At 42.4% G+C, this 25,440-nt stretch overlaps 1 protein-coding gene across 2 annotated transcripts in view; it reads right to left on the bottom strand.

Annotated features, from left to right (window-relative positions):
• nbeaa (neurobeachin a) overlaps nucleotides 1-25,440 on the bottom strand; it is a 534,111-nt gene that overhangs the window by 475,738 nt on the left and 32,933 nt on the right. For both annotated transcript variants that reach the window (XM_055636835.1, XM_055636837.1), the window contains exons 2-7: nucleotides 9,091-9,322; nucleotides 7,954-8,054; nucleotides 7,481-7,576; nucleotides 5,206-5,327; nucleotides 2,773-2,899; nucleotides 2,260-2,379 (exon numbers count right to left, since the gene is read on the bottom strand). In XM_055636835.1, coding sequence (XP_055492810.1) covers nucleotides 2,260-2,379; nucleotides 2,773-2,899; nucleotides 5,206-5,327; nucleotides 7,481-7,576; nucleotides 7,954-8,054; nucleotides 9,091-9,322 — 798 coding nt within the window. The remainder of the gene's footprint in view (nucleotides 1-2,259; nucleotides 2,380-2,772; nucleotides 2,900-5,205; nucleotides 5,328-7,480; nucleotides 7,577-7,953; nucleotides 8,055-9,090; nucleotides 9,323-25,440) is intronic.

Genomic DNA, 25,440 nt, shown 5'->3' on the forward strand with positions numbered 1-25,440 from the left:
CACACACCTGAGCAGCTGGGTCCTGGACTTTCTCACTGGCCGACCACAGACTGTGCACATGGGGAGGCAGGTCTCCTCCAGCATCACCCTGAACATCGGTGCACCCCAGGGCTGTGTGTTGAGCCCCTTCCTCTTCTCCCTCTACACTCTCGACTGCAAACCCACCCACGAGGCCAACACCATATTAAAGTTTGCAGATGACACCATCGTGGTAGGCAGGATCACGAGTAACAACAAGGCCGCCTACAGGACAGAGGTAGAGAACCTGGTGAGCTGGAGCCATGAGAACAACCTGATCCTCAACGCAGCAAAAACAAAGGAGGTGATCCTGGACTTCAGGAGGAGACCGAAGTCCTTCGTCCATCAGCCCATCACCATTAACGGCGAGACAGTGGAGGCTGTGCAGAACATCAGGTACCTCGGGGTCAACATCAGCCACGACCTGACCTGGACCATCAACATCACGGCGACGGCCAAGAAAGGACTTCAAAGGCTTCACTTCCTGAGGTGCTTCAAAGGCTTCACTTCCTGAGGTGCTTGAAGAGGGCACGTCTCCCACAACAGCTGCTGGTGAGCTTCTACAGGTCAGCCATCGAGTTAGTTCTCACATACTGCATCACAGTATGGTACTGGCTGCACCGCAGAGAACAGGAAAGCTCTCCAACACGTCATTAAGATTGCTGAGAGGATCACTGGCACCCAGCTCCCCAGACTGGAGGACATCTACCGGACCCGCTGCATCCGGAGGGTCAAGGGCATCATTAGAGACAGTACACACCCTGGACACTGCCTCTTCACCCCTCTGCCCTCAGGAAGACGATGCAGAACACTGAGTAGGTATGTTACAAAACCTATCTGAATCGTCATTAGGAATCTGCCCTCAGCCATGTCGGCGATTTTGGCGCTGTTTGGAGGGGGCGGGTTTAAAACGCGATTTTCACTAGGCTGTACTAATCGCACATGTTCAACCTAGTAAATCATTAACGAAAAATCGCTGCAAGACCCGGTCGCAAAAGGTATTATTAGTTTTATAGGCCTCGATAATATAGTTCTAATAGTTTTAAAATTACTGTCTGATTCCGCAACCTCTCGCAGCCCCAGGGTTTTATAGAGCAAACAATTAAAGGTATGTACCTTATTTTTACATTAAATGGGGCATATATATAACCCTATATATCAAGTTATCTATAGCGAGTAGCTCATTTTGGGCTTTTTATATCCCGCAGTATTTTTCTCGGCATTTGAGGGCACTAATCCAGCGCTATGTCAACATTCTAAACCAGCGCGTTCCACATGAACCCACTAGAAAGCCGATTTAAATGGGCATTTATTTACAGCAATTGAACACTAAATTCCTTCCATTTGGCCTATAAATTAATGTAAATTAGATATAAAAATCATGTTATATTGTGAATTATTTGTGAATAATCTTTGGACACTTAGGCTATTTAAAAATGTTAATTTTTCCTTAAAAAATGGGCGTTTGACTATCCAAGATCACAGCTTTTTTGTAATGTCCATTGAAAATCAATAGGGAACAAGATGCTAATTTCCGAGTATGAAAATGGTCATAACTTTTTTAATACTTGAGATATGAAAGTGAATTTGGTGTCAAATTAAACTTATTGTTATGCTTTATCTGATGGGATAAATTGCAGACTTGATTTTTTAAATCTCAAAATTTTGTAACATTGCTACACTGAGCGCCCGCACGACAAGACTAAAAAACAGCTTCTACCATAGAGCTGTGACACTACTGAACTCTATTCCCCTCCCACACTGATTCCCTCCCTCTCTCTCACACGCCCATACTCCTATATGATTATGTCTAATTTTTTAATAGTTCTTTTTTAAACGTATTTTTATACTCATATTCCTGTGCAGCTGGAGGACTGCTCCAACATAAATTTTGTTGTCTTGTACAATGACAATAAAGATTATTATTATTATTATTATTATTATTAATACTTTTCTTTTTGGGTTTATTTTTAGTTTCGAGATACAGCATGGAAACAGGCTTTTCGATCACCCATTCACACTAGTTCTATGATCTCCCACTTTTTCGCCGCCCATTTCCAACGCATTAGGGGCAATTTACAGAATTTGGGGAACCCATGCAGTCACGGGGGGGAGTGCAAACGCCATATGCACTTTACCCAAGGTCCGAATCAAACCTAGGTCTGTGCTATGTGAGGCATCAGCTCTATCAAATATGCCATTGAGCCGCGATTTTGTAGCCCGATGCAACATTGAACTTACATCATTGGTATTGACATGCCAAGCCATATCTCCGTAGGAAACTAGCTGACCATTGACATAACAACGAATCTCACTATTCCTCCAACGATTGTAGATGTGCACAATGCTGATCATATACCACTGCAAAATAAGAATAGGTACAGATTATGTCATTCCCTATATGAAATCTGACAAATGTGCAATGCTGAAAAATGTGGGACAATGTATTCATTTCAATTGGCATTAAGTAAGCCAATTAATCATCGTGTGTGAATATTCATTATACTGACTTTATCAATGAATAGAATAAGATTATTTTCCATCCTTTGAACTTTTATATGCCTAAAGGTAAACAAGCTTTTGATACTTATCTTTAATATTTATTCTATTTAACAACAGAACAAATGTGCTCAGTTCTTTAAATATTGCATGATTATTACATGGACCAGGCAAAAACAACATTCTAACAATTATATTTATATTCCAGACCATGTTATCTTCTGTGAGAATTTTTGTTAGTGATTATCTATTTACCTTTCTAGGTTGAAAATCATACTTCACACAATGCTGGAAACCTTTTCCTTTTGACTTCAACGATGTCACAATCAAACAATTTCCAACAAAATGTGCTGAATAGCCAACTCCTTTGCTTGTTCGAAAACTGCAAATTAAAAATTAAAATTGTATTTCTTCAGAACAATGTCATGGTTGATTCATTATAAAATTGATTAAATAACGATAAAGAAAAATCTTCTGCACTTTCTGAGTTCTCATTAACACTCTTGCATCGTAAAAGAAACAAACATAAATCATAAATATAAGCTTAGATAAGACAAAACAGAGAAGAAATCACCCCCACTTTCTTTTTTAAACACATCTTAGTTTCAGACCAGTATTCAATTACTCTAAAAGTCTCGAAAGCTTACCAACAGCCAGAAAATATATATTTACCCCAAAACAAAAGGAGAAAAAAATTAAAAGATAAATTCTCTATAAATAAAAATGCAGACGCCATTTAGTGGGGATGACTTTAACACAATTTAAATCAATTTTTGTCAATAGTTGAATGGTAGTCCCAAAATGAAAATTTCCAGATCCAAGCCAAGGTCCTCAAATATGTTCTATCTGATACAATATAGAAACACACAAATTAAAATATTCCAAAATTCATTAGGTTAGGAGTTATGGTCCTACAATTGACATTAGTATTCTTACTCAAGGGAGAGAACCTACAAAATCAAGTAAATGTCACAAATGTGTGTCAGATTGGGGCAACAGCAGCTAAACAGCAAAGAGTAGGAGTAAACGGGTCCTTTTCACAATGGCAGGCAGTGACTAGTGGGATACCGCAAGGCTCAGTGCTGGGACCCCAGCTATTTACAATATATATAAATGATTTAGACGAGGGAATTGAATGCAACATTTCCAAGTTTGCGGATGACACGAAGCTGGGGGGGGCAGTGTTAGCTGTGAGGAGGATGCTAGGAGGCTGCAAGGTGACTTGGATAGGTTGGGTGAGTGGGCAAATGCATGGCAGATGCAGTATAATGTGGATAAATGCGAGGTTATCCACTTTGGTGGCAAGAACAGGAAAGTAGACTATTATCTGAATGGTGGCCGATTAGGAAAATGGGAGTTGCAACGAGACCTGGGTGTCATGGTACACCAGTCATTGAAAGTAGGCATGCAGGTGCAGCAGGCAGTGAAGAAAGCGAATGGTATGTTAGCAAAAGGATTTGAGTATAGCAAAAGGATTTGAGTATAGGAGCAGGGAGGTTCTGCAGTTGTACAGGGCCTTGGTGAGACCACACCTGGAGTATTGTGTACAGTTTTGGTCTCCTAATCTGAGGAAAGACATTCTTGCCATAGAGGGAGTACATAGAAGGTTCATCAGACTGATTCCTGGGATGGCAGGACTTTCATATGAAGAAAGACTGGATAGACTCGGCTTGTACTCGCTAGAATTTAGAAGATTGAGGGGGGATCTTATAGAAACTTACAAAATTCTTAAGGGGCTGGACAGGCTAGATGCAAGAAGATTGTTCCCGATTTTGGGGAAGTCCAGAACAAGAGGTCACAGTTTAAGGATAAGGGGGAAGTCTTTTAGGACCAAGATGAGAAAAACATTTTTCACACAGAGAGTGGTGAATCTGTGAAATTCTCTGCCACAGAAGGTAGCTGAGGCCAGTTCATTGGCTATATTTAAGAGGGGGTTAGATGTGGCCCTTGTGGCTAAAGGGATCAGGGGGTATGGAGAGGGCAGGTACAGGATACTGAGTTGGATGATCAGCCATGATCATATTGAATGGTGGTGCAGGCTCATTCCATTAAAACGTTTAAACAGAATAGGTAAATTATCTTCATGAAGCGTATTCAATATTTTCACAAACTTGTTTAAATATGAGAAGCTATTAAGAGTCAGGAGTGTTTTAATAAAAAATGTTTTAATGTATTGGCAACACCTTGCAAATGTAATTATATATATTGAGTCTTATATTTTATCTAATTTTCCTTCCTTGTCTGTAGGGGAGATGTCCCCTATATTTTATTAATTTGTTAATGGGAATCTGTTTGAAATATTTACTTCCTTTCCCTGCGATTATGCTGATAAATTACATTTTAATTCAATTTTATATTGGGAAAGTGATGGTGTATGAAGCTCTATTCTGTTAAATCCATTGTACAAGCCTACTTAATCTGAAAACAAAGGATATGTGATGGAGCAAAAGTTATTAATATATTTTAAAAAGCTGCATATGACACAGGCATTAAAAACTAAAATGGAAAGAAACCCTGAGCATAGACGTTGCAATTTATTATAAACTATCATATCCACTAAAATGTATCTATAATATTATTGCCATTTTCATTCAGAGGTGAAAAGACACAAAGCTTTACGGGTCATACCTACTGCATACATTTATCCCGTATTATAAAAAAGCAGATATCCACACAAATTGTACATACCAATAGAGATATGGCTTGTCCTTGTCCACATTTATATTATTCAGTGGATCCATGCGAAACCAGGTATTTAACGTAAAACCACTTTGATAAGGCCACTTAGCAATTGGAGGCAAAGCAATGGCCTGGTAAAAAGTCAAAGGGAACAGAGGTCAGACATTAGTGGCAACTTTATTGAATCATAGGACTTACCATTTTGTGGTGCTACAGTGAAGAAGCCCAAAGTTGGGGGACTTCTCCTGTATCATCCCCTTTGCTCTGTCTATTGTACTTGAGTTTAAACTGATTGTATGGTATATCTGATCTGATTGGATAGCATGCAAAACAAAGCTTTACACTGTACTTCAGTTCATGCAACAATAATAAACCTTAACCTAAACCTAGACGTGATTAAATAGTTCATTTGCTGATCCAGGTCTGAATGCAGAAATAATAATGGCCCAAATTCTCATCAAGAATATTACCAGTTTTAGTGGAATTGCCAGCATTTCCCTCCATGAGGAAGGGTACAATTGCATTACAAACAACATCCTGAGGGCAGATGGGACTAGAGTAGATGGGACACTTTGGTCAGCATGGACAAGTTGGGCTGAAGGGCCTGTTTCTCTGCTGTACAACTGTGACTCTGACGATGGGTGTCACATGGAGTCCACTGGATAACAGGGTCTCAGCAATGATTTAGTCTCAGGGAGGCATAACTCTTAGACCCTGCTCCAGAACACCCTGATAGTTTGGACAAAGCTCCAATAAAGGGCTTTCAAAGAATTTAAGAGTTATTAAAATGGCTTTCACTGTTTGTAATGTTTTAATAGCTTTTGTAGCTATGTGGATACATTTAAAAAAAAAAATGAAAACATTAAAAACAATGTTTTAAACATTGGCAAATCAATAAAAAACAATTGGATCCATCTTACCTTCTCCTACTAATCTCCAGGCCTCATTCTCAAATGTGGAAGGTCACTAAATCTTTGCCAGATCTGACCTGGATTAGGTCTCAAGTGACAATTCCTCAGTCTAATGCTGGGGTATCACAGCAACACTGGGCTCAGCCAGGCTCCAGTGACGGAGAGATATACCAGTGTTTGGCACCTGGCATGCCTGGACTAACAATAGATCCACATACGTACAGGACCCTTGTGGAAATGCCTGAGCACTACCAGATCCAAATGCAGTACCATTCATCCCATTATATTCTGGTAGAATAACCATAACACTGGAATACTACATCGGTTCATTGCTGTTCATTGAAAAATAACAGCTCAACTCTGCAATCAATCGTTAACTAAAATTTCCACTGGATTTCAGCTGGAAATTCATATTCCACTCCACTACTATTCTTTCCCCTCCTGAACCCTCTTCTTTGGAATAGAAATGGAGTACTTATAATAATAATAATAATACTTATAATAATAATAATAATCTTATTTATATAGCACATTTTTAGTCAACTTGCATTGACCCCAAAGTGCTTCACATAATTACATTACATTTACACACAGGCAAAGGTGGGTGAAGTGTCTTGCCCCAAGGACACAACGACAGTATGCACTCCAAGCAGGATTCGAACCGGCTACCTTCCGGTCGCCAGCCGAACACTTAGCCCATTGCGCCATCTGTCGTCCCAATGTTTTCCCCCCCACTTCCCTCACTTCATTGTCACATGTGACCAGGCACAGTGAAATTCTTTGCTTGCATACCCAATGTATTCAAATAGCAGCCACATATGGCACTGATAAATTTACAAAGCACGCCGGCTTCTCCTTTCGTTCTCCCCCCAGCGGTTCCCCCACTCCCCAGTGGTCCCCATTGTCCTTTGTTCTCCCAGCCTCCCCAATTGTCCATTGTTCTCCCCCCACTTCCCTCACGTCGGTCCCCCCATGCTGTGTCCTCCATTGTTCTCCCTCCCATTTCCCTCACGGCGGTTCCTCAACGCCGGGTCCACCATTGTTCTCCCCCCCTCCATGCACTCATCGACCATTGACCGTGGGTCGACCCGCCTCCATCATCGCGAGGCTTCACCGCTGCCGCTGCTTCACCGCCACCAAGGCCTCCCGCTGTCGACACCCCACTTCACGCCGCCGTGTTGACATCCCGGGCCCCAGCCGCGGGCTCCGCCGACCAGGACTCCGACCTGCTAGGTCCGGCTCCTCCGTTCAACCCGCAAGGACCGGCTCCTCCAACTGACCCGCGAGATCTCCCTTCCCCCTACTCTTCCAAGTCTTGGTCTAATGCCCTATACGAAGCAACAAAAGATTTGGAGAATATATATCATACATACTGCTGCACTTCGTCCAGGGAAGTTAAAAAATGTATCCGGGCCTTGTCTTTGTGGCATCTGATTCAGAATTGACAGCAATTTAACTGCATGTCTTGGCTGTGGAAGAAATTGAAAATAATATCTTTCACCCTTGATGTGCAAGATGAATAAAACATCAGGGCAATATTTCACTACTTTAATCATTTATTATCAATGTTAAGAAGGGTCATGACTCGAAACGTCACCTATCCATTTTCTCTAGAGGTGCTGCCTGACCTGCTCAGTTACCCCAGCATTTTGTGTCTAACTTTGGTATAAACCAGTATCTGCAGTTCCTTTGTATTACATTTAGCTATGTTAAGTCAATTTACATATTTATTTTAGAAAAACAAGCAAAGAACAAAATGTACACACCAAAACAAACAACAATATACCCATGACATAAAGCTTCACTAATTTACATACATTTCTTAAGTCTCAGTACAGGAACTTACCCAGAATCCACTTTCTCCACGCAACATGCTGAAAAGCAGTTTGAGTTCCTTGACCGTAATACTATAACTCGCTAGAACACCCAACATGTCAACCAGCAGATCTGCAAAGAATGGTGTATAACGTAAATACGAAAACTCAAAAATGATACATTTCATTGCAGAATAGCAATGAAGCAACAAGGGAATATAAACCAATGATGGGAAATTCAATTCTAAGTGGCATGTAAATGAAGTTGAACAGGTTCAGCCATGTGATATAAGCTATCTTATATATTAGGAAAAAATAACAAAGTGCTGGAATAACTCAGTAGGTCAGGCAACATCTCTGAAGGGTTTCAAACTGAAACGTTGCCCATCAGTGTCCTCTGGAGATGCTGCCTAGTCTGCTGAGTTGTTCCAGAATGTTGTTTATGTTCAAGATTCCACAACCGATTTTCCGGAACCCTTGGTTCCAGAGCCTTGCCAGATTATCCATTCTGCCAGACCAACCGAGGTCAACAATACACCTCTGAACCACTAATTATACCCCTCCCGTTCTCTAACGTGTATCATGGCCTCTCGATACTCAACAGGACATCGCCTAGGACATCGAGGGGCCGAGATACCGGAAGATGTCTACTGGAACGGATTTGATGGTTCCAGCCAGGCTAGAGTTCCAGAGCCTCAGCCGCAGGGAGCAAATTCAACCTGCCGATCGGCCACAGAAATACCAATGTGGTTGAGATCGGCCACCTTAGATGGACTTTATGTGCGTTCTCGTAATTTTGTCCGGATTAAAGGAGGTGCCAGACCCTCAGTTGCCGCAATATATTGGTGGTGGACCTGTTTCAGCAGATAAATAGATTATTTGCTTCTAAGGAAATGAAGAGATATGATATTCCCACTGGAAAGTAAAATATCAACCATAATCTTACTGAATGGCAGTGCAGGCCATAGGCATTTAATAGGCTATTCCTGTTTACAATCTTAATCTGCCCTGCCAATTTTATCGAACAGCTATATATATCAAAATTGCCAAATCGTATTCTACCAATTTGTTAATTAAACATAAACTGTAACATAATTTTGTGATTTATTCACTGTCAGTATCATATTTAGCAGACTAAGTGTCCGGAGCATAGCTTACAGAAGGCATACCTGCTATCATGTCATCCACTTTGCTCATCTTCAGTAGCACTTGCTCAATGAGACCAACCTCTGTGCTGGCCTGAAGGTTGCGCACACTCTTGCGTAGTATAGCTGTGAACATACTCCAAATCTCTGCCTGGCAGGTGACATCACAGTGTTCAAGAAGTTCAATCATGCACGCAATACTCTCTGCATCCTGAATTATGAAGTTAATTTCCAAATCAAACTCTCCGCCAACCAGCTGCCAGGACAAAAGAGAAAAGGACAAATATTTTAACATTTTTAAAATTTATTGTGCAATCTCAAAATATATAAATGAGGCAGCATTTCCAAAGTCTTTAGGCCATAATATTCACCAATATGATATTTACAAAAAATACTTTAACAAATGCTTCATTCAAGTCAAGTCAAGTCACATTTATTTATATAGCACATTTAAAAAACAACTCTCGTTGGCCAAAGTGCTTTACATTTGAAAATTTGAAAATGTGATAGTGAAAAAATGTAATGGAGCAAACAGGTCAAAAATATCGATGATAGACACAAAGTGCTGGAGTAACTCAGCAGCTCAGGCAGCATCTCTAGAGAAAAAGGATGGGTGACATTTTGGGTCGGGACCCTTCGTCAGACAGAAAGTGGAGGGGAGGGAAGTGGAAGTAGGAAAAGGCCAAAACAAAGCAGGGCTGGCAACAGATGACCAAGAAGGGTGTAGTCAATAATGGCCCATTGGTGCCTGGGGAAGAGGTGAGAACGAAGGGATACAAGGATGCAAGCATTGGAACAAGTAAAACGACTAGGGAGGTGGAAGGACAGAATGAAGGGGTGACGAAATTAGAGAAATCGACGTTCATACCGCTGGTTGTAATCTATCCCAAAATATCGCTTCGTCCCCCAAGCTGCCATTTTCGATATCTGTCCCTGAGATTAGTGCTAAATCCATTTCACATTGTACAGAAAGTTAATTCTGTACAATGTGAACAGGCAATGTGTGTAAAGAGGTAAAGGATATCTGGTTATGTTTTAAGACCAAAGGCAGATTAACTCCCCCTCCCAAACCCCCTCCCCCTACCCTCTACCTTTGCTCCCAAAGGTGAGACATCCAATGAAAGGACTGTGAAAGACCGGCTCCTTATGCGCCAGAGCAAATTCCCACTCCAACACAAACACCACAAAGTGGCCTCAATACAGGAAATGTGCTATCCCGAGAGATCACTGCTGGGTATATGTCTTCTGTCCATCCACCGATTTTGACGGTATATTTTCATATAATTGATTGCTTTTAAAGCTCAAATTTAAATGTATTTGAGCTGATCGTTTTTTTGTGAAAAGATGTTCTATACTATTACATTTACTATGCAAGGATACTCTTTTTCTAATTCTATGATGAATAATCTGACACTGATTTTGTGGTATGTCTTCATTCCGTTTATCTCTTATCATAATTCCCTACAAAACCCTAAATAACATGATCAAATCAAACATTAACATTTTATACTCTGATGAACAATATCTGTTTATGCAAACTATCACTGCGATTTAAAAAATGGATCTTGTCAAAATTCTGCTGAATAAGCGAGTTTGGTATTCCGAAAAACGCAAGGAATCATGGGATTTGTCAAAGGTCACTCGCTGAAAAGAAAAAGTGAACAAAGTGCTGGCGGTATAAACTGTGTATAAATTCTTATCTTTATTCATGATTTATGTGTAAAAATATATTTAATCTGAGGAGGGGTGAGTAGCCGGGTGTAACAGCGAGAGAGAGGGGGCAGATGCGAGTGGGAGATGGGGGGGCAGACTCGACCGGCGGAGAGACATTATCGGCAGCTGCACGCACACAGACCCGCGCCTCATCCGCAGCCAGGATCGAACCCGGGTCCCCGGCGCCGCAAGCGCTGCCGAACCACCACTGGACCGTCCCTGTTCTGTCCGTCCGTCCCCTCAACGGCACAGCGGTCCAGAGCAGCGGCCCACAGGTACACAGCCAGCGCGGAAAAAGCGACAACCCCAGCACAACTCCGCCTGCCCGACGGGCCAACCCACAGGTCCACGAGCCCCGGACGGACGGGACAGCGGCCCACAGCCACCTCAGCTCAACTCCGCATGCCCGGCAGGCCAACCATCAGCCCCGACGGGACAGCGGCCCACAGCCAGTGCGGAGAAGAAGTGCCAAACCCAGCTCAACTCTGCCTGGACAAGGAGAGATCCGCAGCCGACGACCCCCGGCCCACTGGGGAAGGCCCCCTCCCGGGAGGGGAGGGAACTGAAGGCAGGAAACGGCCAAAACAAAGCCCCCAGCCGCCTCCGGACAGCAATTTTTGCATCACCTATTGTTTTGGGGAACGGGTTGCGTTGGTGGACCAGGCCTCCCGTTGCGAAAACGGGTGTGTGATGGAATATTGCCTTAGGGAACGGATTGTGTTGGGGAACCAGGCCTCCCGTAGGGGGCTATGGGTGAGTGGTGTAATATTGCGTTGGGGGACTAGGCCTCCTGAGTGACAGGGACCAAACACCCCATTTGGTCAAGTAAAGCAATAAAAACAACAAAATAATCTTAGCTTTTAACAAAGGAACAATAAACACAACTAACTCATAGTTTTGAATGCAGTATTTTCTTACCTAGAAGAATCAAAGCTGGAAAAAACGGATGAAATGTGTACACAGCTCCACTGCTTCAATCAATGTTTATCCAGAGTGACCTTTGACCTGGCATGCAAGGTCAGAATACCAAACTCGCTTATTTATACCGAATACAGCAGCTAATAGAGTCGCATCCACACAGAACCAGAAACCCAGGTTCAATGCTGACCTAGGGTGCTGTCTGCACAGAGTTTGTACATTGTCCTTGTGACCATGTCGGTTTCCTCCAGTGGCTTCCTCCCAGATCCCAAAGACATGGTGGTTTGTAGGTTAATTAGCCGCTGTAAATTGCCCCATGTGTGTAGGGAGTGCATTCCAAAGAACTAGTGTGAATGGGTGAGTGATGGTTGGCGTGAACTCAGTGGGCCAAAGGGCCTGTTTCTATGCTGTATCTTTCAATCAATCACAAGTTAAGTGTGTAGGAAGGAACTGCAGATACTGGTTTAAACCGAAGATAGACACAAAATGCTGGAGTAACTCAGCAGGACAGGCAGCATTTCTGGAGAGAAGGAATGGGTGACTGAAGAAGGGTCTTGAGAGATGCTGCTTGTCTCTCACAAATTCGTAATCCCTGACCAAGTGTGGCGATACTTGGCCGTTTTATAACTACAGCAATCTTTCTTTTCCCCTGTATTCTAACAGCAAGTCTGAATGATATTAACCTCCCTGAATGAACCCAGCTGTTGAGGGTGTAATCATTTTCTACATCTATATTACTAAAGGTAAGATCTTGACCGCTTTTGACTCACAGCGATGTGATTTCCGAGAGAAAGCCATCACTTACGGCCGTCATTTTTGGCCACCTCGCTCAGAGCCCCCCTCCGCCGGACTGGAGGATTTTCCCATCGATGAAAAATCAGAGAGATATTAATGTTTTAAAAGATTTCGCCATTCTCTCTGCTGTCCCCGCTGGCGGCAGGGTGGTGGAACTATAAAACCCGGAAGTGTGGTGGCTGTTATTTAAAGCACGATTTTACTTCAGCACCAGCAGCCTCTACAGGAGGCTTTAAACATTTGTTTTACACACTGTATATTCAACATGTTCTGAAGTTACTTGGCATTTTAATATTGGGTGAGTGTGTGTGAGGGAATGAGTGTGTGTGTGTGTGTGTGTGTGTGTGTGTGTGTGTGTGTGTGTGTGTGTGTGTGTGTGTGTGTGTGTGTGTGTGTGTGTGTGTGTGTGTGTGTGTGTGTGTGTGTGTGTGTGTGTGTGTGTGTGTGTGTGTGTGTGTGTGTGTGTGTGTGTGTGTGTGTGTGTGTGTGTGTGTGTGAATGACAATGAGTGGGGGGTGTGAAGGGAGGTGTGTGTGTGTGTGTGCCAGCGTACCAGGTGTGAGTGACTGCACTGCCAGCCCACGAGCCGTGAGTAAGTGAACTGCCAGCCCAATAATCCATTGTCCACCCTCTCCCCCTACTCTCTCACAGTCTGTCACTTGTTTTGGGCAAAATTTCTGGCAGTTTCTCAGCTGCCAGCCTGCCAGGTCCAAGTGACTGTACTGCCAGGCCTCAGTGACTGAGCTGCCAGCCCAATAATCCATTGGGCCCACAATGTCTTTACTAGCCCTCCGGAAACCAGTACCTTCGGCCCACAACGCCCATACTAGCGCGACAGAAAGTCCCTCCCCCCCCACTGGCGAGCAATATTGGTATTGGTGGAGAGATGGAATATTGCGTTGGGTGACCAGTTCTCCCGTGTGATGCTGGGACCCAACGGGTCCCACTTACTCTAGTTATTACAAAACTGCCTTCAACTCGGCCACTTTTATGATGCCAACATTTGAAATCAATTTGTTTTACTGCATTGTGAACAGCAACATTTTAAAAGAAAACTTCATACTTTAGAGATCGCCAAGATTCTTGTCACAATTTCAGAATTTAATGAAAGAAATTAGTTTTGATGATCTCTAACCTAATTACAATCTATCTCATTTTTCATATACTTCCCTCATTGCTATCTTTAACTTGTTTTCATATTTGTCTTCAATGGTCGAAAGGAAGATTGGATTAGGCACCCCGACATAAAATTGTGAAGTAATCAGATCATTTCTTAGTTCTTAGTTTAGCTTTTCGTTTAGTTTATTGTCACGTGGGCCAAGGTACAGTGAAAAGCTTTTGTTACGTGCTAACCAGTCAGCAGAAAGACTATACGTGATTACAATTGAGCAATTGTGCACAGATACATGTTAAAGGGAATAACATTTAGTGCAAGAAAAAAGTCCAGTAAAGTCTGATTGAAAATAATCCAAGAGACTCCAATGAGGTAGCTCAGGACAACTCTCTAGTTGTTGATAGGATGGTTTCTAACCTATTTTACTTAACTCTTAATGAAGAAAGATTCTGTCTTTGCCATTCAGCCTCAGACTAGGATGAAACGCGGCATGTTTTTTGCTGAGTTGTCACAAAAAAGAGTTCATAGAACAAAGATCAGTACAGCCCAAGAATAGGCCCTTCGGCCCACAATGTCAGTGTCAAACACGAGTTCTGAGCAATGCACCCATACAGGGACAGCCCACCAGAATATCTTCTATATTACTAAAAGTCTGATTTTGACCACTTCCTGTTGTTCTGTATATTGATTTTAGAAAAATCGCTGCCACTTATGGCTGTGATTTTTGGCCATCTTACTCAGTCCCCCTCCACTGCGCAGGACAAGAGGATTTTTCCCATCAATGAAAAATTAAACAGTTATTAGTGTTTTAAAAATGTTGAGATTCTCTCTCTTGAAGGCCACGTCCCTTCCGGAGGAACTATAAAACCCGGAAGTGTTGAGTGCCTCAGTCAGTCTCTGCAAGGTGGGGGAGCAAGAGGGTCATGTCTCTCAGTCTGAGCTGTGAATAACACTGAACACATATCTACTAAACTGTGAGTGTGGTTTTACTGACCTTGAGTGCCCTTAATGTGGTTTGAAAATGAAAATGTGGTTGATATGAAATAAAGCACAGCAAATGGGTGGTGGTGGTTAGTTTGAAATAAAGCACAGAAAATGGTTGGTGGTGGTTGGTTTAAAATAAAAAAGCACAGCAAATGGTTGGTGGTGGTTGGTTTGAAATAAAGCACAGCAAATGGTTGGTGGTGGTTGGTTTGAAATAAAGCACAGCAAATGGTTGGACATGGTTAAAAGTCTAAACTTGACAACTTCCTATTTGCACTGTATATTGATTTTAGATAAAACGCTACCACTTACGGCTGTGATTTTTGGCCATCTTACTCAGTTCCCCTCTGCTCAAATAAATGTGTTATTAGTGTTTAAAAAATGTTGAGAATCTCTCTCCTGTCGATCACGCCATGAAGGCCTCCGGTGGGAGGGGAGAGGGATTATAAAACCCAGTAGTGTGGGTGTGGTTCAGTCTCTGCAAGATGGGGGAGGGAGAGGTCACGACTGTCTGAGCTGTGAATCAACTGAACACACTGTATGTCTACTGAACTGAGAGTGTGGTGTTTATGTGGTGTTTTGTGTGGTTTTATGGTGGTTTCACCCTGCTTGAAATGGTATGAAACTGCACTTGAATTCGGTGGCTTTGCACCCTGCTTGAAGTGGTCGGAAACTGCACGAATTCAGTGGCCTTGCACCCTGCTTGAAGTAGTAGGAAACGGCACTTGAATGTGGTGGCCTTGCACCCTGCTTGAAGTGGTAGGAAACTGCACCTGAATTTGGTGGCCTTGCACCCTGCTTGAAGTGGTATGAAACTGCACTTGAATTTGGTGGCCTTGCACCCTGCTTGAAGTGATGGGAAACTGCACTTGAGTTTGGTGGCCCTGCACCCTGCTTGGAATGGAATTTCAAGGAATAGCCGTGAGACAACTGCCAGCCCACCAGCCGTGAGTGAGCTGCCAGCACATCAGGCTTGAGTGACTGAGCTGCCACCCCAAGGATCCATTTGGCCCACAATATCCATACTAGCCCTCTGGAAACCAGTCCCTTCAGCCAACCACACCCATACTAGCACTCCAGAAAGCCCCCCCCCCCCACTGGCCACCAATATTGTAATTGGTGGAGGTGGAATATTTTGTTGGGGGACCAGCCCTCCCGTGTGAACATGGTACCCAACGGGTCCCACGTAGTCTAGTATATTTTCATATAAAACATGGCAAGGTAGCTTTGACTATTTTTTGCATAACAAAGAGAATGTAACACCCGTAACACATTGCAGAATGGACTGAAGCTCAATAAAAACCTTACCAAAACTTGTTAGACGAAACGCAGCAAAGTTCAGTTAACAAGTTAGAATGGTGATAAGCTGATTTTGATGAGTAAATTGTGCGTTGCTGTTCTCATTCCCCACCGGTTCAACAACCAGATGAGTAAACAAATACAATTTTGGACAAAAGGCACGAGTCAAATAGGAGGATCTCTCAGTAGTTTGTGTCTGGAAGGCACTGGCTTAAAGGGTGTTTGAAATTAAATCAATCAATGCCTTCAAAGAGACTAGATCATCCAAATAGTTTCCTGTGCAGGCAGAATTATTTGATTCTGCATTACATCACTTTTATACTTCTGAGTAATTAGTATTACTTCATTGAAATAGTGTTGTATAATACAACAAGAGAATTGTTCAGCGAAGTAGGCCAGTCTGTACTTGTACTTTATGACTTGGCAACTAAAATCACACCACGCAGAAGAAGTATTTATGAAAAGTACAAACTCAGGAACACGCTTTTTTATTGTCTCTGGATTTACATTCCACAGATTGATAAGGGCTTTAGAACATTTTCTTAAATATGATTAAAAGCTTAAGTATTAAAAATACCATTTAAGCTTCTGAATAAATCTCTCAATATTTAGACAGGAAATCATCCAAATCATCTGGATAGGATTTTATTAAAATGTTTCAATTTCTTATTATTAACCAAAGTTCAATCATGAATTTATTATATTTTGATGCAAGATTTCAGGAAGTGTGGTTATATAAATAGAATGTTCGGCATTTATGGCATAAAAATATTAGTTTAACTTGTAATATCAACCAAATTCTATAATTATATTCAACATTAATGGTTATATATGAGATACTATAGATCTTCCATTGCCAATGGCAAATTTATGGGGCTATTCCAACATAACAATTTTACTTGGACAATTCCCAATATATTTGTAAACATAAGCAGGCATGGTTGAATTATATAAAAACATAAGAATGCATGTCCTTAAAACAGCTACTGATATTCTGAACCAATTATTCTTTATCTAATATGATATAATCCTGATACCATGGCTGGACTTTACACCCACAAGAATTATAAATTAATTTTAGTAACAACCTTTTCCCCTTTAGCCCACCCCTTTTCACATTGATCCAAAGATTCACCATAACCTGAGGGCAATATTGTTAAGTAAATTATACTTATATGAAACAAGTCTCTGGAACTTTTAAGACTTTTATAAGAAACTAGACCAAGTACAGACCCGTTGGGTCTGCTCCCCCAACGGGAGACGTGGTCCTCCAACTCAACCCGTTGTCGAAGGTAAGATTGCAGCACTCCTCAGCAAATAACATAGCTCGTGAGCCTCCCCCAGCACGGAGTTGGAAGAAAAAAATCCCAATCCCCAATTGCAATACCAATTGACCTGTCCCCTCCTGTACTGCCAGGAGCTATGATGGCAACATTGTTGCAAATGTCGGGTGCACTTGCTGTGAGATGCCATTGAGCTGAAAAGTTCAGAGTGTTCCTGCCAATGTTCCTGTCTTGCAACTTAGTATCAAAGTGTGTTGGAAGCTTAAGGAATGATTTAAAAGTAAAAACCATTTTAAATTCAAAGTATTTTGAAACATTTTCAGTAATAAGTCGAGAAATAAAGCCTGAAATTTCAGATAAGTAGATTTGGACTCCACTGGAAAAATCTCTACCGGAATACGTAAAAATGTTACCATTACTCAGTCGCTGTTTCGCAAAGATGTGATTACACACAAACACACAAATAAATACATATCCAAGATCAGACTCTTAATAAGTACGAGACCAAGTGGGACCCGTTGGGCCCCGTTGCGGCGGGGGGGGGCGTGGCCTGCGGCATCACACATACACTACTCCCCCCCCACACACACTAACCACCCCCCACTCACACTATCCACAGCCCTTGATATATTAATATTAATTCATTCATTCCTTTTAACCCATCCCCCGCCCTATCCACTCACGCATATCCCCCAACTATAGAGGGAGGAGGGTAGAGAGAGTGACACAGAGGCACAGAGAGGCACAGAGGCACAGTGAGGGACACAGTGAGGGACACAGAGGCACAGAGAGGGACGGGGAGGGGGAGAGGGGGGGGGGGAGAGAGAGGGGGAGGGGAGAGATGGGGGGGAGAGAGAGGGGGCAGGAGGGGATAGAGGCCGGGGGGGGGTGGGGACAGAGGCCGGGGGCGGGAAGAAGCCAGGGGGAGAGAGGAGAGGGGGGGAGAGTGGGAGAGAGAGAGAGGGGGGGGAGAGGAGGGGAGGAGGGGGGGAGAGAGAGTAGGGAACGAGAGGTGGGGAGGAGGAGAAGAGGGGGGGAGAGGAGGGGGAGGGGGGGGGGGGGGAAGAGGGGGGAAAGAGGAGGCAGCATCTTTTGAATAATGGGAGGAGGAGGGAGAGGTGACTTCACTCGCAGCGTGAGCAAGACGGCAGGCACGCAGATCTATTGTGACATCAGCGATTGACAGTAGTTTTTATTTCAAAGTTTTGTCCTATTTTTGAACATTTTCAGTAATAACTCGAGAAATAAAGCATGAAATTTTCAGATAAGGCGATTTCGGACTCCACGGCAAAAATCTCTACTGGAATATGTAAAAATGTTACCATTAGCGCGTCGTTTTTTCGAGAAGATGAAACACACAAACACACACACACACACATCCAAGATCAGAGTTTTAAGTACATAGATATGATGTGAACACTTTGGAACTGAGATGCTGACGGCGTGAGCAAAGTGAATCATGAGAATGTGTGGAGACATAAAAATTGCAGGTGCTGGTATCAGAAGCAAACTGTTGGAAGAATTCAAATGTAGAAATAAAGAACTGCACATGCTGATTTATACTAAATATAGACACAAAGTGCTGGGGTAACTCAGTGAGTCGGGCAGCATCTCTGGAGAAAAAGGGTGTTTTTTCTTCCTTTTTCTCCAGAGATGCCCGTGACCTGCTGAGTTACTTCAGCACTTTGTGTCTATCTGCTGGAAGAGCTCAGTGGAACACACAGAAACTATGGAGGCAAAGGGAAAGTTGATGTTTCGAGTGGAGACCCTGCGTCAGGACTGGAAGTGTAGAGGGAAGATGGCCACTGTACAGACGTGAGAGGGAGTGTCTGACAGAGCTTGGTAGCTGACACAAGGAAATGCAGATGCTGGCATCTTGGGCAATAAACACATATTGCTGGAGTAACTCAGCGGGTCAGGAAGCATCTCAGGAGAACATGGATAGGTCACGTTTCAGATCGGGACCCTTCTTCAGACATAAAAGAACCGAATGAGGAGGGATGATGGGTAGATGGAGAAAGTGGGAAGAGGGAGACGTGGAAATGTGTTCATTGTTAAACCAATAGCAAAATACAACAGTGCCCCTCCAAAAAAGTAAAAAAATATTCTATAATATTCAGCCAGCTGGGCAGCGTCTGTGAAAGTTAATGGTTGAGAGCAATAAAACAGCATCAGAACTGGAAAAATTAGGAAAAATCCAAAATTGTTAGAATTGTTCGGAAGAATGGGGAAGAAGGTATTGAAAATAAAGGAATTTAGTTGTATGACAGGAAGGAAGGGAGGAGAGATAGATTAACAAATCAAAGGATGTAAGAACAGAAACATTGAGGTAAAAGGATTAATGAAAACATGAAAAAGGGACATAGAGTTTAAATTACAACTGCCTTAAGCAATTACAATTAAAATTTGTGACACCTGTCTCAGGGAGCATTTGACACAGTATGTAGGTAGAATAAGGAGCATGACTGGACTTAGGAATCGTAGCTGGTCAGGTGGAGAAAGTGTCAGTGGGAGAGCATTTTGGAGTGAGTAACCATAACTCACACAATGGCACGATAGGTAGACCTTTCCCTTGCAGCACAAGAGACCCAAGTTTGATCCCAACCTCGGGAACTGTCCATGTGGAGTTTGCACTTTCTCCAGTGACCAAGTGTGTTTCCTCCGGGTGCTGCGGTTTCCATCGAACAAAAGGGGTGCAGCTGGTAGAGCTGCTGCCTCACTGCGCCAGAGACCCGGGTTCGATCTTAATCTCAGGTGCTGTTTGTGTGGAGTTTGTACGTTCACTGACCACGTGGGTTTCCTCCATGTGCTCCAGTTTCCTCAAACATCCCAAAGACATACGGGTTGAAAGATAAATTGGCCTTTGTAAAAATTGCCCCTAGTGTGTTGGGAGTGGATGAGAAAGTGGGATAACATCGAACTGGTGTGAATGAGTTATCAATGGTCGTTATGGCCTGAGAGGGCCGAATAGCCTTTTTTCATGCTGTATCTTTCAAAAAGGGCAGCTTGTCTGGAGCATGAAAAGTGTAGGGTGATGCATAAAAAAGAAATTAGGAAGGCAAAGTGGGTCACTAACTATCACTGGCAGACAGAATTAAGGTAAATCTTTATTCCTTCCCATATAATGAATTATTTTAAGGTGTATCGACTGATATGACGATTCTCAATACCTGCAATTTAATATAATGCACCAGCGAAAGGTAAAATTGATGAGGCAATAATAGTTTTGAATTTCATCCAAGAGAATCATGTGAAATAAATGAGGGTTTAACAGTAATCTTGGAAGAACATTTGGAGATAATACAAAGGCCTCAAAAATCCCACCAACATAAAACTAAACACCACCAATAAAAAAAGCCACCACACTACGGAAATTCACATTTATATTATGCATCATGAAAGTTCGCAATGAATATTTCAAAAGGTGATGCATGGACCTGCAAATGTTGTGATTTGTTTTGAGACTGTAACAACCTCTATTCACAAAGCATTGTAATGCAATAAAACACAAGTATCATCATAAAAATTGACACAATACACAGGAGGATATCAGTGACAATGACTAACAGTCTGATCAAAGAGATTTTAAGTAATGTTGTAAAGAAAGAGTGTCAACGATGTTTAGTGTTCACCAAGAATTCACAAAAAGATAAAGACATGGAATTCCTCAATATCTTTTGTGGGTACATGAAAAGAAAAGACGATCAAGAGTAAGTTCTATTAGAAACCAAAACAATAAGCTGAATGCAAAAGTCAAGTATAGTTCTGAACAAATACTCTGCATTCATCATCATGGAAGAGAATGATGCAAAAATAACTGTCAGGTGAAATGAAAAACAGTAAGAGGGGTCATATTAAGCGATCTACCATCTGTTAAAGTGGATTCATCATCAGGCCTAGATAAAATACATTCTATACACTTAAAAGAAGCAAGGAGGATAGAAGTTGGGATGTAATGTTAAAATTGTACAAGGCATTGGTGAGGCCAATTCTGGAGTATGGTGTACAATTTTGGTCGCCTAATTATAGGAAGGATGTCAACAAAATAGAGAGAGTAGAGGAGATTTACTAGAATGTTGCCTGGGTTTCAGCAACTAAGTTACAGAGAAAGGTTGAACAAGTTAGGGCTTTATTCTTTGGAGCGCAGAAGGTTAAGGGGGGACTTGATAGAGGTTTTTAAAATGATGAGAGGGATCGACAGAGTTGACGTTTTTAAAATGATGAGAGGGATAGACAGAGTTGACGTGGAAAAGCTTTTCCCACTGAGAGTAGGGAAGATTCAAACAAGGGGACATGACTTGAGAATTAAGGGACTGAAGTTTAGGGGTAACATGAGGGGGAACTTCTTTACTCAGAGAGTGGTAGCTGTGTGGAATGAGCTTCCAGTGAAGGTGGTGGAGGCAGGTTTGTTTTTATCATTTAAAAATAAATTGGATAGTTATATGGACGGGAAGGGAATGGAAGGTTATGGTCTGAGCGCAGGTATATGGGACTAGGGGAGAATATGTGTTCGGCACGGACTAGAAGGGTCGAGATGGCCTGTTTCCGTGCTGTAATTGTTATATGGTTATGTGGTTATATGAAAGAGTAAAGGCATTGCTGTCATTTTTTAATCCTGTGGTTACAGGCATGGAGCAGCAGAAACACCATAAGATTGCAATTGCAAGATGTTACATACCTATAAACGTAAACCCAAGATGGTGATGAGTAAATTGCCAGAACAAAACTAATGGGCAGTCGGCACGTGGAACGAGCTGCTAGAGTAAAAGGGCCTGTCCCACTTGGGCGTTATTTGCACTTCATCATTTACGCGTCACAATGTCGTGCCGCGAACATGATGAGCGCGTGGTGACCTAGGCAGTGACGCGCAGTAGCTCGCGGCGCCCCATGATTTTCTGATGTGCAAACTCTTCGCACGCCATCTGCGTGACTCGCAAATGACTTCAAGAGGGACAGGCCCTTTAGTGGTGAAAGTGGATACAATTACAACATTTAAAAGATATTTGGACAGGTACCTGAATAGGAATAATTTAATTGGCAATTTAAGGGAAGAGATGGCCTGTTTCCGTGCTGTAATTGTTATATGGTTATATTGTATCTAAGGATCAGCTTCTGTGTTGTATATATGTCGAAATCTGTCTCTAGACAGTCACACGTCAATCATGGGGAAATCTGAAGGGGCCGAAAAATGTAGACAAAATTAGGAAGGTATAGGAATCAGAATATATTTTATGGGTACATAAATTTATTAAAGGAAAGGTTACATCTGAGATTGACAATGGCACTTTTAAAGGAAGATTAGCAAAAACTATGTACCTCATAGTCTACAGTTTCAAGGAATATGTTTGGAAGAGTAGACGTGATAGAAGGTTACCCATGATCTTACCGAATGATGTGGCAGGCACCAGAGGTCGAATTACAATCGGAAAAGTAAAGGGAAACTATTGTTGAATTGAAAATGGCTTAGTAACTAAAACACGGGATGGTCAACAGGACCTTTGATAACAAGCAATGACGTTTGCCAAGACTCAGAAATAGATCATAAAAGCGCTGGAGTAACTCAATGGGTCAAGCAGCGTCTCTGGAGGACATGGATTGGCGATATTTCAAGTTGAAACCTTTCTTCAGACTCAAACTGAAACTTCATCTAATGAACCCAGGTCCCTGGCACTGTGAGGCAGCAGCTCCACCAGTGCTACGCTCCCCCTATAAGTTAACATATCGTATTTGATCCGGATGCTTATATTGCATCACAGTGGACTGAAAGTTGGAAACATCAATTTTATCTTTCTTTATGACAAAGATTGGATCTTGTTTGTTTTGATTTTGTACGCTGATAAGCTTTGTGCAATGTAGTAGGCTTGTGAAAATACAAAGACTAGAACAATTTGGGCTGTTTTATTATGATAGGAGATGTTTTGTCAACAATCGTGAAATGACAGGGCTGCACAGATACAAATAAATCTTTTCAGCTTTTAGCGTATCTGAAAGGTATTGCATATATTTGGAGCAGAGCAAGAAAAACACTTTACATGGAGTTGTGAGGCAAAAGATTTATTAATAGGTAAGTGAGCGAGCCTCAAACTCTGACAATATTCAAGATTATGGATGGGAAAGGTTTAGAGGGATACGGGCCAAACGCAGCCAGGTGGGACTAGTGTGGATTGCTTGGCCGGCGTGGGCAAATTAGGCGAAGGGTCTGCTTTCATGCTGTATAACTCTGGCTCTGTAACACTATTAGATTGGGTAAGTAGATAAGGTGAACTTCTTCAGTAGTTCTATTTAAGGGCCTGTCTCACTTTCACAATCTAATTCACAACCTATTTTACTCGTGGACATTTTTCGTCATGCTAGAAAAAATGCCCCGACCTAGATGGCACGAGTACCTACGACTAGCATCACGGCCTGCTAAGACCTACATACGACCTCCTATGACCCATGCTGCAAGTATGAGTCAAGGGCAAACTCGGCAGAGGTCGTGAAAGTGGGACAGGCCCTTTAATCTAAAAATGCAGGTTAAGTGGATAGGACAACTTCCAAAACTAATGGGATGGAATAGTTTCCACACTGTCAGGTGTATATATTTTACATAGCTCATAATAATAGTGGTAGTCACAATGATCCTTGAAGTCTAAAATTTCAATTTGTGTTTGGAACTGAAGGGGCAGCAGAAGTGTGACTGAACAACAGAGCAACATTCTGTAAAATTCCAACGCAGTTAAAAATATCGTGGGGAATTAATTGAATGGAATAAACCAACCAACATTCTTGCACAACAGATAAAAATCAGGAGCACTGCAAACCTGGTATTTCATCAGCTTAAACTAATGAAATATGTGCTATTTTTGAGTCTGAGAGCCTTGATATGAATTATTCCCTGGCAATGCAGATGCATAACACTGCCTTTGCAGTTGGTTTATTTTTAATGGAGTACAGTGTAATCATGACCACTTCTGGATATTGTCACTGGGAAAATTCAACCTCGCGTGCCCTACTGTCAGTCAACTCTGCAGTCCAGGCACAATTTCTGAGACAGGGTAGCACATCAGATGTTATTCCCAATGCAACACACTTTTGGAGCAATGCCAGGGAACTTGGAGCACAATGTCCTGCGATTGCCCATTGTTTGGCACCAGAAGGACAACATGGCCTTGTTGGCACAGAGCCTGATGTGTATGTCTGCATAGGTAAATTCAAAACGGGTCAGGACCTGCACAGTTTTTGGTTGATCCATGGGAGTGTTGTAGAGCATAGGAATATAAGAGTACAGGCATATAGTTCCGTAAAAGTGGGCATCACAGGTAGGTAAAGTGGTGAAGCAGACTTACATTGACCTTCATCAGTCAAAGTATTAAGTGTCAAATATAATAATGTATAGAATATGGGAAGTTATGTTACAGTTTGTACTAGACACTGGTGAGGCAGCACTTGGAGTATTATATTCAGTTTTGATCATCTTGCTATATCATTGTTGGAAAGGGTGCAGAGAAGATCTTGCCAGGAATAGAGGACCTGAATGTAGTTAGAGATTGGGCAAGCGAGGAGCATAGGAGGCTGATGGGTGATCTTATAGGTATAAAATAGTACAAAATCATGAGGGGACTAGATAAGGTGAATGCATAATAATAATAATAATAATAATACATTTTATTTATTAGGCGCCATTCAGACATCTCAAGGACACCTTACATAGATTAATAGAAATATAAACATATAATCAGAATAAAATAAATAATAAAGACATCACAGAAACACAAATTAAAAACAGAATTCAGTCCAAAAACAAAAATCAAAAACACAATGTGAAGAGAGAACAGCGGCAGCTAAAGCACGCCAGCGTCCACTCTCCCTTCACGGCAGCCATCTTGGACAAAGATTAACAGGATTACCTTACAGACAAAAAATCATCCCCCCACAATGGACACCACTGTGGGGGAAGGCACAATGTCCAGTCCCTATCCCAACTTCACCCCAAAGTCAGGCCTATTGAGGCCACCGCAATTGCCTCTACGGAGGCCCGATGTTCCTGGCCATTCTCACCGGGTGGTCTTGCCCCGGCGTCAGGAGAGTCCTCTCAGCGGCTGGGCCACCTGGAACGGCCGCTATCTAGCTGGAGACCGCGGCTTCCGAAGCCGACAAGGCCGCGCCGGTTTGGAGCTCCCAGGCTCCCGATGTTGAAATCGGCGCCGCCCGCACCGCTCCGCAGACCCGCAGCCCGGAGGTGTTGAACACAGCATAAAATCTTTTACCCAGAGTAGGGGAATCAAG

Source organism: Leucoraja erinacea, chromosome 6 (genome assembly GCF_028641065.1).
Source record: "Leucoraja erinacea ecotype New England chromosome 6, Leri_hhj_1, whole genome shotgun sequence".
Lineage (NCBI taxonomy): Eukaryota > Metazoa > Chordata > Chondrichthyes > Rajiformes > Rajidae > Leucoraja > Leucoraja erinaceus.